Source organism: Meles meles, chromosome 15, assembly GCF_922984935.1.
Source record: "Meles meles chromosome 15, mMelMel3.1 paternal haplotype, whole genome shotgun sequence".
Lineage (NCBI taxonomy): Eukaryota > Metazoa > Chordata > Mammalia > Carnivora > Mustelidae > Meles > Meles meles.
In genome coordinates, this window is record NC_060080.1 from 74,450,815 (window position 1) to 74,467,257 (window position 16,443).

General features: G+C 42.8%; 1 protein-coding gene across 1 annotated transcript in view; it reads right to left on the bottom strand.

Moving 5' to 3' along the window:
- The window catches only part of MSH2 (mutS homolog 2), an 80,019-nt gene extending 71,826 nt beyond the window's left edge, over positions 1–8,193 (bottom strand). Inside the window, exon 1 of the mRNA XM_045979799.1 lies at positions 7,923–8,193. Coding sequence (XP_045835755.1) covers positions 7,923–8,133 — 211 coding nt within the window. The 5' untranslated portion in view covers positions 8,134–8,193. The remainder of the gene's footprint in view (positions 1–7,922) is intronic.
- Between the last annotated feature and the right edge of the window lie 8,250 nt (positions 8,194–16,443).

Genomic DNA, 16,443 nt, shown 5'->3' on the forward strand with positions numbered 1-16,443 from the left:
TTTTTAAACATTTTAATATATTTTGGAGGTTGTTCCATCATTACAATCAGCTTCTTTCTGTTTACAGCTGCAAACATTCCAATGACTCTGAGGATGTCCTATCATTTGGTCTCTTACTGATGGGCATATAGGTTGTTTCTAGTCTCTACTATTACAACAATGCTGCACAATCTTGTACATGCTTCACTCTCCAAACAGGTGAGCACACCTGTAAGACAAAGCCCCCAACTGGATTTTATCAAAGAATATGAGTGATTTTGATAAATACTGCCAGAATACTCTCCTTGGTTGGCTGTGCTAATTAATTAGCACCATCATCCATAAAGTATGAGTGCATCTATTTCCCCTCTCCAATCAACAGAGTTTTCAAACTTTTTGGTCTTTATTTTAGATCAATGGTTTTCAACTGGGAACAATTTTGCTTCTCTAGCAGACTTCTGCCAATGTTTGGAGGCATGTGGGTTCTTACAACACTGGGTGTCATTCAGTACAGGTAATACCAATTATTCACTTAATGGTAATACTTGCTGGGGCATCTGGGTGGCTCAATTGTTAAGTGTCTGCCTTTGGCTCAGGTCATGATCCCAGGGTCCTGGGATCGAGCCCCGCATCGGGCTCCCTGCTTGGTGGGAGGCCAGCTTCTCCCTCTCCCACTCCCTCTGTGTCAAATAAATAAAATCTTTAAAAAAAAAAAGCTAATACTTGTAAATTATTCTGACAATTCTGGATCTTATTAAAAGTTTAACCTAAATTTAATAATAGATCATGCCAAGTACAAATATTAAATACAAACAAGCATAAAGATTAATTAAATGACATAAGGCAACTCTTTGTACAGCTAAGCAGAGGTGATACTTCCAATATCCCTTTCATTAGTTACAAGTACTAGCAAGAATTCCCACTGTGTGAAACCCTGAAAAAGGGCTCAAATCTTACCTCTCTTAAGGTTCTTCCCTAAAACATTCTGTACCTCACCCAGGACTGGCAAATAATTATCTATAGCAACCAGGCAGGTGTAAGACGAGCAAAGAGCAACAGACCTGACATGGCAGGTGGCTTCAAAAGAGATCATATGGAGTGGTGGGAACAGTGACAAAAGAAGGAAAAGCACACTGGGATAAAGGACTATGTCAGAGAGAGCAGCCACTCAGCTCCAAACACACTGCTGAACCATGGGGATATTTTATACCCAGAGTTTTCAACTGCGCGGAATTTTAAAAAAGCAGCTCAAAATATGAATTTTTTTCCCTGAAATCTCCATATCTTTAAAATATAGTCAATCAGGGGCGCCTGGGTGGCTCAGTGGATTGGGCCGCTGCCTTTGGCTCAGGTCATGATCTCAATCTCAGGGTCCTGGGATCAAGCCCCGCATTGGGCTCTCTGCTGGGCAGGGAGCCTGCTTCCCCCCTCTCTGCGCCTGCCTCTCTGCCTACTTGTGATCTCTCTGTCAAATAAATAAAATCTTTAAAAATATATATATATATAGTCAATCAGTTCACACTTGGAGCAAAACACTATTTAGGACACCAATTTCAACTAAGTTTAACAGTCACATTTTCTTACAGACTTGAATAGACTGCTGTTTCTTTAGGCTGCATTTAGACAGCAAGCTGCATGAGAATTATGTTTACTCTAGAATCCCATTCAACAAGGTCTGAACTCACGTTCTCAGAGGCATGTGCAAGACTGAAGGCCTCCAGCCTGCAAAAGGCTCATATCTCCCAACTAACACTCACTCAGGATCAGAACCTGAGTGGAATGGTCAGCCCTATCTAAATTATTTCCTGGTTTTGCCTAAAACTCTTCCCATTTTGCCCGAGACTCTCCCAGTATACTGAAAGTTTGGTGTTCCGGAAGCCCCCCTCAGTCCCAAGCAAATGAGAATGATTGGTCAGCCTACCAACACATCTAGTTAAATTCCCTGTGAGTAACATTATTCAAAAGATGAGACATCATAAAAATAAAAACAAGGGGGAAAAAAAAACTTCAAGAAAAGCAGCACAGGCACCTGGGTGGCTCAGTCAGTTAAGTGTCCAACTCTGGTTTCCGCTGAGGTCATGATCTCATGGTCTTGAGATCAAGCCCCACATTTGGTTCTGCGTGGAGTCCACTAGAGATTCTCTCCCTCTGTCCCTCTTCCTACTAGTGCAGACTCGCTCGCTTTCTAAAATAAATATATCTTAAAAAAAAAAAAAAGGCAGCAAACTAGAGTTAATACAAAATCAGAGAATTTCTCCCAAAGGTTCTGATAAACACCACTGTGAACTTTACCAGCAACTTCCAGTAAATACAACAGTGAGTTTCAAAAACAGTTTTTCACATCATCCTTTAAATTAGAAGGCAAAACGTAAAATCCAACTCAGCAAAAACAATTCTGAGAGGGGGGAAAAAACAAGATTAGTTTGGCAAAATTCTGAAACAGCTCTTAAATCAAACCAGGATATGCCAGCCGAACTGTCTGCCCAGCACAGGGTTTTTAAAGTACTTGATATTGAGGGACGCCTGGGTGGCTCAGTCGATTAAGCGGCTACCTTTGGCTCAGGTCACGATCCCAGGGTCCTGGGATCGAGCCCCACATCGGGCTCCCTGCTCATCAGGGAGCCTGCTTCTCCTTCTCCTGCCTGGTGCTCTGCCTACTTGTGCTCTCTATCTCTCTAATAAATAAATAAAATCTTTAAAAAAAAAAAAAGTACTTGATATTGAATGCCATTACAGGATGAACAAGCACTCTCAGATCCACAAGCCCCACCCCTCCCTATTACACCCAACTACTTTGCACGTCAATGTTATCTACCTGGATCCAGAGCAATCTGGTCAAAACTTTCTACCGACCCTTTTTTTAAAAAAAGATTTTATTTATTTATTTATTTGACAGAGAGAGAGAGAGAGAGAGAGAGAGAGAGAGAGAGAGAATGAAAGGAGAGAGGTCAGTGGGAGAAGCAGACTCCCCACAGCACAGGGAGCCTATGTGGGACTTGATCCTGAAAGTCCAGGATCATGACCTAAGCCGAAGGCAGTCCCTTAACCAACTGAGCCACCCAGGAATCCCTCTACTGACAACACTTTGAACAGAAACAGAATCACAACAGTGGTGATTTCTTAAGAGTGGGTGGGGTCAAGAGACAAATGAGATGATGATTCCCCCCATGGCCTCCTTTACCTCTATTGCTAATAAGACAGTCAGGCCACCCAACTGCCAAGGTTATCCTGCGAAGTTACTATTTCTCTCAAAGGAGTTTCTGTGACGCACTGGGTGGTGGTGCATTTTAAGTCTTGTTTACTGATGAGCATTTAAAGTACAGCTACTCTAAGTTCCTGGCGAAGAGACTGGCATAGTATGCTTTATCTAACCTGCTGGGAAGTAAAACTGACATGGTGTGAAATAAGACAACAGGAACAGAAAGGTACCCAGCCTCCACCTAGGGTACAGCAGAAGGAATAGCCTCAGGTTCATATAAGAGTTTTCAAGAATAATTTGAAGCCCCCAACCTCATTGAGATGACAATTACCATGTGTCTGCTACATGTGGGCATCATGCTAGGGGCTAGAGTTCAGAGGCAGACACTGGTTAAAATACAGGTCCTGCTAAGAGCTTTCAGTCTATTGGGATAGACAGGCAATAGGTAGAATAAATGCTGTGTCTAGGTAAGAAGGCCCAAGGGCAATGAATACCTAAGAGAAGTAGGCCAGCTAACCAGGCAGTCTTAATAGGGAAATCAAGAAAGGCTCCCAACAGGAGATGCTTTCTAAGCTGAATTCTGACCAAAAAAAAAAAAAAAAGAGGCAAAACCCAAGTAATTTTCTTTTTCAGTGACTCAGATTTCTTATCCATAAATTGGAGCTCAGTACTAACCCATCTTACAGGGCTTTTTAAAAATAATACTGTGATCATTAAATGTTGAAGGTTAAAAGTAGCTTAAAAGACGTGAGTAAGCCTACCTGCCAGTAGAATGAACTAGAGGAGAGGAAACACAAAGCCAACTCTGAAAGAGGGGATTGAGATCCAGACCACAGCAAAAGGCTCATCTCTTCACTGGCACAATAGGGAGGAAAGAATGGGTACAGATGAAATTAAAAAGTATAGATTCAAGAAATAACCCAAATGTCTGTGAACTGGCAAATGGGTAAATGGGTAAAAAAAAAATGATAAATCCATACAATAGAGTATTTTTTGGCAATAAAAAGAAATGAAGTACTGATAGCAGAGATGAACCTTGAAAATATTGTGAAAGAAGTCAGTCATGAAAGACCACATATTTTATGATTCCATATAAAAGATTTTATTTCTTTATTTGAGAGAGAGAGATACAGCAAGCAAGCATGAGCAGGGGAAGGGGCAGCGGGAGAAGCACACTTTCCGCTGAGCAGGGAGCCAGATGCAGTACCTGGTCCCAAGACCCTGAGATCATGACCTGAGCCTGAGACAGATGCTTAACGAACTGAGGCACCCAGGTGCCCTTAGGATTCCATTTTTATGCAATGTCCAGGGTAAGTGAAATCTAGAGAGATGAGAGGTTAGTGGTTGCCTAGCATTGGGAGAATTGGGGGAGAGGGTGACTGCTAATGGGTACAGGGTTTCTTTTGGGGACAGACAAAAATGTTTTAAAAATTTACTGTGGGGGCACCTGGCTGGTTCAGTTGGTAGAGCATCCATCTGACTCAGGGTCTTGAGGTCAATCCCACGTTGGGTGTAGAGATTACTTTAAAAACAAATATATAAATAACTAAGATGTACTCTGGTGGGGCACCTGGGTGTCTCAGTCAGTTGAGCGTCCTAACTCTTAGCTCAGGTCTTGATCTCAGGGTGCTGAGTTCAAGCCCCATGTTGGGCTCCACACCGGGCATGGAGCCTACTTTAAAAAAAAAAAAAAAAAAAAGATGTATTGCCTTGATGGTTGCTTAACTTTGTGAATATACTATAATCCACTGAATTATAAAACAGAACACTGAAATGTTTACATGTGTCAATCAAAAGTAAATGTGTGAATCATACTGTATGTGAATAGTATCTCAACAAACCCGTTATATTAAAAAAAAGTATCCTTTTGGGGCACCTGGGTGGCTCAGTGGGTTAAAAGGCTCTGCCTTCGGCTCAGGTCACGATCCCAGAACACTGTGATCTAGCCCCACATCAGGCTCTCTGCTCAGCGGGGAGCCTGTTTCCTCCTCTCCCTCTGCCTGCCTCTCTGTCTACTAGTGATCTCTGTCTGTCCAATAAATAAATAAAATCTTAAAAAAAAAAAGTATCCTTTTGAGGGCAGGAAATTGAGAGAGTTCTAACAATTTGTCTTCTACAGTCAGAGATAAGCTAAAGAATGTGGGAAAAGGTCAGAGGCTCTGAGATTTGCCTCAAGTGCAAGTGCACATGACCCTCATCAGGTTATTTATAGTTCATCAGGCCTTACAGTCCAGACATAATTTACCAATCTAGGGTCATTTCTCAATAAGCAATGCTGCCTAGAAACATAACTAACCTTAATGTGATCAAGGTTTCCAGGTAGAATAGATAAGCACAGAAAAAGGTTTTGTTAACCCTTTACCTAAATCTAATATTGAAATGAAGAAAAATTCCTCCCAAGAAACAAGTATTGGCAGCCTCACACCAACATACATTATTTAAAAAGCTGCTCAGTTACACTGCACCTTGCACAGTGAAAACTGCAAGACACCCACTTTGGGGCTCTCCAGAATATTTTTGAGAAACTCCCTCTTTCACTTATTTCAGCCAATTTCTAGTAACAAATGATCAATCTTTTTCTGTTATTATCCAGGGCACCTGGGTGGCTCAGATGGTTAAGGGTCTGCCTTCAGCTCAAGTCATGATCTCCTGGTCCTGAGATCCAGCCCCATGTCTGGCTCCCAGCTCAGCAGGGGAGTTGGCTTCTCCCTCTCCATCTCCCTCTCCGCCTCCTTGTGCTCTCTCTCTCGAATGAATAAATAAAATCTATAATTATTTAATTTTAAAAATTTCACTGTTATTATCCCACTCGGACATATAGTAGGACAATCTTTTACCTAAGATGTGTGTTTGGCATAAATTCTTAACCTAAGAACTAGATCCTTAAGAATAACTCACATTTACTTGCTAATCTCTGAAAAGTTAAATTCACCTTTAACACCATTCTCAATAATGAAAAGGAAGTGACTATCTAGATTATTCTTAGGAATGCACTCAGTATACGCCTACATTTTAACCTTCAAGAGCAATGAAAGGAAAAAAAATTTTTTTTTAAAGTCTATACTCCACTATAGAAGATTCTGGATAGTCATACTAAACTTCCTTCTCAGTAAATGGGTGTAAAGCTTAGCATGCATTATTCGTTTCATAATCTAAATTAGAAAAATAAAAGCATTAGAATCATTAATCGGTGCTTAGAAAAATCAGTGATTCAATTTACAAAACCATACAAATATGTTTAGAACTTTTTACATCATTTTTAAATGCTTAAATTATTCTAAGCTGCATAATACAAAAATAGGAGAGCTACATGCACTAGCCTTGAGTAACTTTAAAACTGGAAAATGACTTAGAACATCATTAACTATGAAGCCATCCATCCCTCACTATCTCTGGCTGGTCTTCATTGGTCCTAACACCTCTCCTCTTGCCCCTCCTAACCCATTCCCCATCTTACAGCCAAACATCCAACACACCTCTCCACCTTTACTTAAGTCATCCAATCTCTGGGCCTACAGCATAAAATTTCAACTCAGCACAACCAAGCCTTCCATCCTCTGACCCCACTCACCTAGGCCACCCTCCTCCCGGGTTTTCTGCTCCAGCGACACCAATCTGCCTTTTTTCAGAGCCTCTCCCCAGCGAACGCCTAGTCCTTCAAGACGCAAGAGAAATTTAGATTCTCATCCAATGCTGCTTCTGTGGTCTCCAATCATTGCCATTCCTGCTTCTATGCCTCTTCAACAACTTGCTGGGGAGCACACTTCCACAGTTCTTCACCTTCAATAACTGATTATTTCTGCCTTGCTCTCCACTAGAGTGAGCTCTGTGCAGGCAGAGATACTGTCCTTCCCAGTGTCCATAACCCTCTCTGACACAGCAACACTCAATAAATGTTTGCCTGATGAATGAAACATTAACATCCCATCCGCATGTGGCAAAGGCAGGACTAGAACCCACGACTCCTCACTACCCCCCCCCAATCCGTTATGAGGAAAGAATGCTCCATCATAACGGTGCCGGGGAGTAAAGCAATCAACATAAAACATCTAGAAGGTCTAGTTCACATAGTATGAGAAGTCTGCAGCCTTACAGGGAGAGATAATGCGAGAGACATGGGGCCGGATTACGGAGGGCACGCAGAGCCGAGGGGAGGCCAAGACAAACGTGACTAGTCCAAAGTCACCGATGTTAAATGGAGGCGCCGGGACGTGAATCCAAGAAATGTGGCTCCAAGTCCGAGGTCCTGACCACTTGACACTGCTGCCTATCAATAGCAACCCGTTCCCGATCCCGGCACTGAACCAGAGTTAAATGGAGGGTGGGCAAAACCATACTGATGACATGAAATGGTCTCCCAAACCCCCTTCTATTTTAAATCTCACTCCTGGACCGGAGTTTGCGGGGAGATCTACAGAGCCAAGGTGGGGCCGCGGGCAGACACCCATGAGACTGCTGTGCAATTAAAAAAAAAAACAAAAAACAAAAAACAATGTATTAAAACGCCGGGCAGAGCGAACGCTCCTTCTGTTGTCTGTTGTTAGTTCAGGTCTGGGGCCGCTGCAGAGGGACCGACTCAGGGCGGAGGCGGGGCAGGGGCGGATGGCGCCCCACTTGGCCAGGCAGCGGCCAGAGGAAGGGCCATTCCCGGGAGGCACCGACGTCCCCGCCCCCATAACTCCTTACTCTAGAGCCCGCTCGCTGCCCACCGCCCGAGGGGAGCCCGCGCAGTCCCCGCCCTCACCTGCCGGCCCGATGTATTTGACTACCCCCTGGGTCTTGAACACTTCTCGAGCAGCCAGCAGCGCGTCCTCGTGGTGCGCCGTGTAGAAGTCGCCCCGGTCGAAGAGGCGCACCGTGGTGGTCGGCTTCTCCGGCATGGCCTGGAAGAAGCGCACGAAGCCGACCTCCGCCGCGCTCTCCAGCTGCAGCGTCTCCTTCGGCTGCACCGCCATTTCGGAACCTCTCCGCTGCCTGCCAGACGGAACTGCGCGACCCCGCACCTCCTAAGCTGTTTCCCGCCTCCCTTCCCTCCCTCCTGTGCGGCGTCCGGCCTTTGCTGAGACGCCCAATCAGCATCCACCGCTGCTTTTCGGTGGGTGGGAGTCCGCCGCGGTAGCCAATCATAAGCGGACGCGGCCAAGCTTCCCGCGCACGCTGGCGACTCTTGTCTACTGCGCATGCGTAAGCCTAGGTCGCGCGCCGACCCTGGCAGACAGCCATCCTGAAAAGATTTCAGGTCCAGGTGTTTCTTTCTGCTGCGCTTGCGTGGAATCTGGGCGGATGAATAGTTAGGGAAGGCGGCCAGGTGGGCCGTTCTGGCGGTTTTGAGTTTGTTATGTACCCGGAAGCATGAGAGTGAAAGCAGAAAGAAACTCGAGAACAAGGAAAAACTAGCCTTTCTCCCCATCCTACTACATTTTTTTTTTAAAACCTCACCTCCTCTCTGAGCGCTAATGTCCTGAATCGTTGAATCACTATATTGTACACCTGTAAGTAACAACATTGTACGTTCATGCAACATGGGAGGTTTGGGGGGTACGAAAAGAATAAATTAAACAAGATGGGATTGGGAGGGAGACAAACCATAAGAGACTCTTAATCTCGCAGAACAAACAGGGTTGCTGGGGGGAGGGAGGTCGAGAGAGGGTGGTGGGGTTATGGACATTGTGGGGGTGTGTGTGCTGTGAGTGCTGTAAAGTGTGTAAACCTGGCGATTCACAGACCTATACCCCTGGGACTAAAATTACATTATATGTTTATAAAAAATTTTAAAAATTTAAAGAAAAAAACTGCACCCCTCTCTCCCTTTTCCTTGTTAAGCAAACTGACCAACATCAAAATTACAGGTTTTCCATTACCTCCTTATTCCATACTAGCCACATTCTTGTTTCTTCCACTCCTTAAATAACTGATTTATTAAAAAACATGTGGCCTTCTATGTGCCAGCCTCTTCTAGAATTTGAGGATCACTAGTAATGTTCAGTTTACACTCAAATAAATGAATTCAGATGATACAGTAAGTAAATTAACAGTAGTGAACTGTTAGAAGATAACTGTATCGGTGAAAAACAAAGATAGGGTGATTTTTTTTTTAAATATTGAGCAAAGACCTGCAGGTCAGGATGTGTCCTGCAGTTACCTGCCTTAGGAATGGTATTGCACACTCCTGTTTGGCTCACACTTACCTTGTGGAAGCGGCCCCAACCCTGACTCAGCTGCAGAATTACTGGGGAGTGGGAGTGGGAGGGCTTTCCAAAGGTATTCCTGGGCCCCATGCACATATAAAGGCTTGGAATTTCTGAAGGTGGGTATTGGGATCTTTTTTAAAATCTCTCCTGGGCATCTGAGTGGCTCAGTGGATTGGGCCTCCGCCTTCAGCTCAGGTCCTGATCTCAGGGTCCTGTGATTGAGCCCTCTGCTCTGCAGGGATCCTGCTTCTCCCTCTCTCTGCCTGCCTCTGTGATGTATCTCTCTGTCAAATAAATAAAATTAAAAAAAAATTAGTCAATCAATGTATGATCCGGAGGCACTTAGCTGTTAAAATACCCAGAAAAACCTTAGAATGAACGAATGAATGAATGAATACATACATACATACATACCTACCTACCTACCTACCTACCTCTCCGGGTAGGCCTGACAATCAGCTCAGTTCTGAAACCACTGGGCTGCAAGTTAAAATCCAAACACCTTGAGAAACAGGAAGTTTAGATCATCTGACCACAGACTACTTTCCAACAGACTTACATCCCCCACAGCCTGCAGTACTCCCTGCCTCTCACTGCAGCTCTGGATCTGGGCCAGTAAATTTCCCTTCCCCAGTTCCTGGCTGTCTCGGTCCATAGAGCACAAGACTACTGATCTCTTTTTTTTTTTTTTTTTTAATTATAAATGTTGAATTTAATTTCAGTAATAATAAAGACAAAAAAAAGACAAAAAAAAAGACAAAATAATAAAGACAACTCACTTGTCACCATGCCCAGTAACTTTAACATAAAAAGTTTAAACTTATTTATTTTGTCAACATTTTCTTCATTGTATATAGCTCAAAAAAAAAAAAGACATCAGAAATCTGTGAGATATATTTATAAACAAACAAAGCAAGAACATATACTCTCACATTTTTGGTGAGTTAGTTCTTCATTAAAGGAGGTCAAGTTAGTAATAAAACATAAATTGCAAGGGCGCCTGGGTGGCTCAGTGGATTGGGCCGCTGCCTTCGGCTCGGGTCATGATCTCGGGGTCCTGGGATCGGGCCCCGCATCGGGCTCTCTGCTCCGCGGGGAGCCTGCTTCCTCCTCTCTCTCTGCCTGCCTCTCTGCCTACTTGTGATCTCTCTCTCTGTCAAATAAATAAATAAAATCTTTAAAAAAAAAAAAAATTCTTAAAGACTACTGATCTCAGGATCCTGGGTTCAAGCCCCACGCTGGGCTGAGAACTTACTGAAAAATAATAATTATAATTAAAATAAATTCCCCTTCTCTTTCGACACTTGTGGCTCCAATACAAAATTGTCCCTCTTCTGGAATGGCCCTTTCCTGCTTGTGTAGCAAATTGCTAATATCCATTCTTTCTTCAGGCCCAAATGTCTCCTCAGTCGAACCTGCCCAGTTTCTGCAAATATAATTAGTTGCATTATCTTCTGGAGTACCACCTTCTTCATATTCATATTATAAAAAAATTCACTGCATTGTTTTAGAAATACCTGTTCACTTCTTTCAGCACTTAGAGAAGCCACCTGATAATGGCTACTGTTCATGAGCATTAATTGACTGTCAAGTGTTTTCCTTATTTTTACATGTGTTTACTGTTTTAATCTTTGAAACTCTAGGTATTACGTACGTCCTATTGTTTTACTTATTCTACAAATGAAGAAATGGAAACAGAGAGATGTAAAGTCACTTGCCCAAGATTACAGAGTTAGCAGTAAGTGATAGAGTTTGAGTTCTGTTTTGCTCCAGATTCTGTATGCTTACCCATCTGTGTGATGTAGTTTTTTTGAATGTTGGTGTGTTGGTGGGGCCCAGAGCCAACAGCCAAGAAAGAATTCCTGAAACATCTTTGGTGCAAAAAGATTTTATTAAAACACAAGGACAGGACCTATGGGCAGAAAGAGCTGCGGCTCTTTGCCTGCTGCCTCCTGCTGCCCTGGGATTGTGAGGGACAACTGATTATATACCTTGGGGCCGAAGGGAGTAAAGATAAAGGAAGTTCTAAAAGGATTTTCATATGCTAAAGACTCAGGATCCTGGAAGAATGTTATAATCTATCTCAAGTATTTGTCAATGGGCTGCAGGTAATAAGGATATTTAATTTTATTTACATTTCCTCCTGCCTTTGTTTCCCACATCCTGTAGTCCAATTGGGTGTGCAGGAAATGTTTGTAAATGAATGGGCTGTGGATCACAATAACTGCTTCTATATGATAACTTGGCTTTGAGTGTCACCTCATCTCTCCCCCCTTTCCCAGTTCGTGTTCTAAATAGTTCAGAGGGACGCAGCATGGTAATAATAAGATCTACCTCCAGGGTTGATGTGAGGATTAATGGAGGTAATAGCTTTGAAAATACTTTGCAATCTTGGAGCAGCTGGGTAGCTCGGTTAAGCGTCTGCCTTTGGCTCAGGTCATGATCCCAGGGTGCTGGGATCAAGTCCCACATCAGGTTCCCTGCTAAATGGGGAAACTTGCTTCTCCCTCTGCCTGTCACTCCCTGTTTGTGTGCGCTCGCGTGCTCTCTCTCTCTCTCTCTGGCAAATAAGTAAATAAAATCTTAAAAAAAAAAAAAGAAAATCATCCACCACCATCAAGTGGGATATATTTCTGGGATGCAAGGGTGGTTCAATATTCACAAATCACTCAACATGATACATCACAACAATAAAAGAAAGGATAAGAACCATGTGATCATTTGAGTAGGTATATAAAAACATCTGGCAAAGTACAACACCCATTCATGATACAAACCCTCAACAAAGTGGGTTTAGAGGGAACATACATCAACACAAGAAAGGCCACATATGAAAAACCACAGTTAACATCATACTCAATGGTTAAAAACTAAGAGCTTTACCCCTCAGGTCAGGAACAAGATAAGGATGTCTACTCTCACCACTTTTATTCACTCACTAGAAGTCCCAGCCATAGCAACCGGACAAGAAAAACAAATAAAAGGCATCCAAATTGGTAAGGAAGAAATAAAACTTTATTTGCAGATGGCATAATACTACATAAAGAAAACTATAAAGATCCACCAAAATAACTACTAGGGAGGTGCCTGGGTGGCTCAGTGGGTTAAGCCTCTGCCTTCAGCTCAGGTCATGATCTCAGGGTCCTGGGATCAAGCCCCACATCAGACTCTGCTCGGTGGGGAACCTGCTTTCCCCCACTCTCTCTCTCTGCCTGCCTCTCTGCCTACTTGTGATCCTCTGTCAAATAAATAAATAAAATCTTAAAAAAAAAAACCTACTAGGACTGATTAATTCAGTAAGATTGCAGGGTACAAAGTCAATGTGCATAAATCCATTGTGTTTCTATATACTAATAATAAAGCAGCAGAGAAATTAAGAAATCAGTCCCATTTACAATTACAACAAAAATAATGAAATACTTAGGAATAAACCTAACCAAAGAGGTGAAAGACTTGTACTTTAAAGATTTTATTCTTTTTTTTTTTTAATATTTTATTTATTTGACAGAGAGAGATCACAAGCAGGCAGAGATGCAGGCAGAGAGAGAGGAGGAAGCAGGCTCCCCGCGGAGCAGAAAGCCCGATGCAGGGCTCGATCCCAGGAACCTGGAATCATGACCTGAGCCGAAGGCAGAGGCTTTAACCCACTGAGCCACCCAGGTGCCCCTAAAGATTTTATTCTTAATTTCATTTATTTATTTGAGAGAGAGAAAGAAAGCACAGAGGAAGAAGGAAAGGGAGAAACAGACTCCCCACTGAGCAGAATGTGATTATGACCTGAGGCAAAGGCAGACACCTAATGTCTGAGCCACCCAGGTACCCTGCTTATAGTTTTTAAAGTACAGGTCTTGGGGTGCCTGGATAGCTCAGTCAGTTAAGCATCTGCCTTCAGTTCAGGTCATGATCTCAGGGTACTGGAATCAAGCCCCACATTGGGCTCCCTGCTTGGCGGGAAGCCTGCTTTTCCCTTTCATACTCCCCTTGCCTATATTCCTTCTCTCGCAGTCTCTCTCTCTGTGTCAAATGAATAAATAAAGTTAAGAAAAAAAAACTACCAAGCAATGGGGGAACCTGGGTGACTCAGTAGGTTAAGTGTCTGTCTGACTCTTAGTTTCGGCTCAGGTTATGATCTCAGGGTCATGAGATTGAGCTCCTCCTCAAACTCCACTCAGTGCAGAATCTGCTTGAGATTCTCTCTCTCCCTTTCCCCCTCTTGCTCGTCCTTGCTCTCCCTCTCTCTCCCTTTACTTCTAATAAGTAAGTAAATAAAATCTTTCTTTAAAAAAAGCTATCAAACATTGATTAAAGAAATTCAAGGTAACACAAACAAATGGAAGGATATTCCATGTTCATGGACTGGAAGAACAAATATTGTTAAAATGTCCATACTACCCAAAGCAATCTACAGATTTAATGTAATCCCTATCAAAATACCAACAGCATTTTTCACAGGACTTTAATAAGCAATCCTAAAATTTGTATAGAGCCACAAAAGACCCTGAATAGCCAAAGCAATCTTGAAAAAGATAAAGCTGGAGGTGTTAACAATTCCAGATTTCAAATTATACTACAAAGCTATAGTAATCAAAACAGTATGGTATTAGCACAAAAACACACACAGATCCATGGAACAGAATACAAAGTCCAGAAATAAACCCATGATTATATGGTCAATCTTTGACAAAGGAGGCAAGAACATCCAATGGGAAAAAGACAGTCTCTTCAACAAATGGTGCTGGGAAAACTGGACTAATTTCTTACACCATACACACACACACACAACTCAAGATGGCTTAAGGACCTAAATATGAGACCTGAAACCATAAAAATCCGAGAAGAGAGCACAGGAAGTAATTTCTCCGACATTAGCTGTAATAACATTTTTCTAGATAGGTCTCTTCCGGCAAGGTAAACAAAAGCAAAAATAAACTATTGGGACTATACCTCCAAGTAAAAAGCTTCCACAAAGCAAAGGAAACTATCAATGAAACTAAAAGCCTACTGAATAGAATATATTTGCAAATGATATCCAGTAAGGGGTTAGTATCCAAAACTATATAAAGTACTTATATAACAACACCAGAAAACCAAACAATCCAATTTAAAAATGGGCAGAAAACATGAAGACATTTCTCCAAAAAAGACATACAGATGGCCAACAGACATAGGAAATGATACTCAGTATCACTCATCATCAGAGAAATGCAAATCAAAACAATCAGATATCATCTCACACCTGTCAGAATGGCTAAAAAAAAAAACAACAACAAAAAACACACACAAGAAATGGGGCACCCAGCTGGCTCTGTCAGAAGAGCATGCAGCTCGTGATCTCAGAGTTGTGAGTTTGAGCCCCACATTTGGTGCAAAGAGTAATGTACAGAATTCTAGTACACCTGCAACTAATACAACACTGTATGTGAACTACACTGGAATTAAAATAAAATTTTTTTTAAAGATTTTATTTATTTCTTTGACAGAGAGATCACAAGCAGGCAGAGAGGCAGGCAGAGAGAGAGGAGGAAGCAGGCTCCCTGCTGAGCAGCGAGCCCGACGCAGGGCTCGATCCCAGGACCCTGAGATCATGACCTGAGCCGAAGGCAGCGGCTTAATCCAAATTAAAAGTTTGGTAAGAAAAGAAAAAGGAATGGTAGCTTGTTAGAGAGGTCAGTGGGAATTTTTAAAGGAGTTTGGGGGGATGTTTTAGGATGATGGAAAAGAGTTGTGAAATTATGTTCTATCTATCAGAAGTGTATTTGTGGAGGACAAACTTTCCTCTACCCTCTTAGGTCCAGTTCCTGGGAATATGTGAATTAATCTGTCACAAGGCAGATCAACAGGAGGCAGTTTTTAATACTATATCCACAGGAGCAGAAAATTTTAATAAGGCTAAATCCTGAAAACATCAGTATTTCAGAGTCAGGGGAGACTAACGCCAGTTATGCCAAAGGAGAAAATCTGTAACATACTGGGGTAAGAAATGGGAGTCATCATGGTGATTAGCTGTGGAGAGATCACATGATTAAACACTGGGGGAAAAGGGCCATTGACAATTGGTAGGTCAGTGTTGTCTTTAGAAGCATAGCTTCATAAGAGAGGACAGAAATGTGAGGGCATGGATTGAAGAACGTGTTATTATCGATTTATTGCCTCTTAAGCGCACATCTACTTTTTTGGCTTGCTCTGTAAAGATGCACCTGAAGCTTTGTCAGTAGAGGGCGCAGCACAGACGGAACAAGAGGAAAGGGGTTAGCTCCCCTTGCAACACCTAGTATTTCCCCAGGGAACAGCACCCAGGGCTTCTCCAGCACTCGCTGTTCTGTGGGCAACAGCAGCCAGCAGCAGCCAGCAGCTTCCCCCAGTGCTCCCACTCCCAAATTATAAAAGGCACCTTTATGGAGGGTCTTTGCTGTCTACACCTCCTTATGAATAGCTTTTTCCCAGCACCGGAAAGCAGGGGTCAACAAGCATTTTCCTTCAAGGACCAGAATGAATATTTTAGGTTGTACCAGCCATTGGGTCGGACACTACTCTTTTTCCACAGTGCAAAGGAGCCACACACAGTAAATGAACATAGCTGTGGTCCAACAGAACTTTATTAATAGACACTGACATTTTTATTGCACGTAATGTCCACATGTATGAGAACATTCTTTTCAAACATTTAAAAATGCAAAAACCATTCTTACCTCCCAGACTATGTAAAAACAGGTGGTGGGCCAGGCTGCAGGCTCAAGTTCAAGGTCTCCTGTCCTGGAGGACAGGTTTTCAGTGAGCCCCTCCAGTGCAGCCTCAGAACAGCAACTTCTTGCTCTTCAGGGAGCCACAATGCCCTCTCCCATGCGGTCTGGATCTCAGTCCATGGAGTAGGGCTTAGGAGAAAGTAGAACACTTTGGGTGCTCACTCATCCCTGGGGCTAATGGCTGCTCCTTATTATCTGCTATTCCCATTCTCTTTTCATGTTCTTGTTACTTCCTACTAGCTGTATCCATTTCTATTGCTGCATAACAAATTATCAGAGATTTAGCATCTGAAGACCATGAACCTTTATAACCTCAGTTCCATGGGTCAGG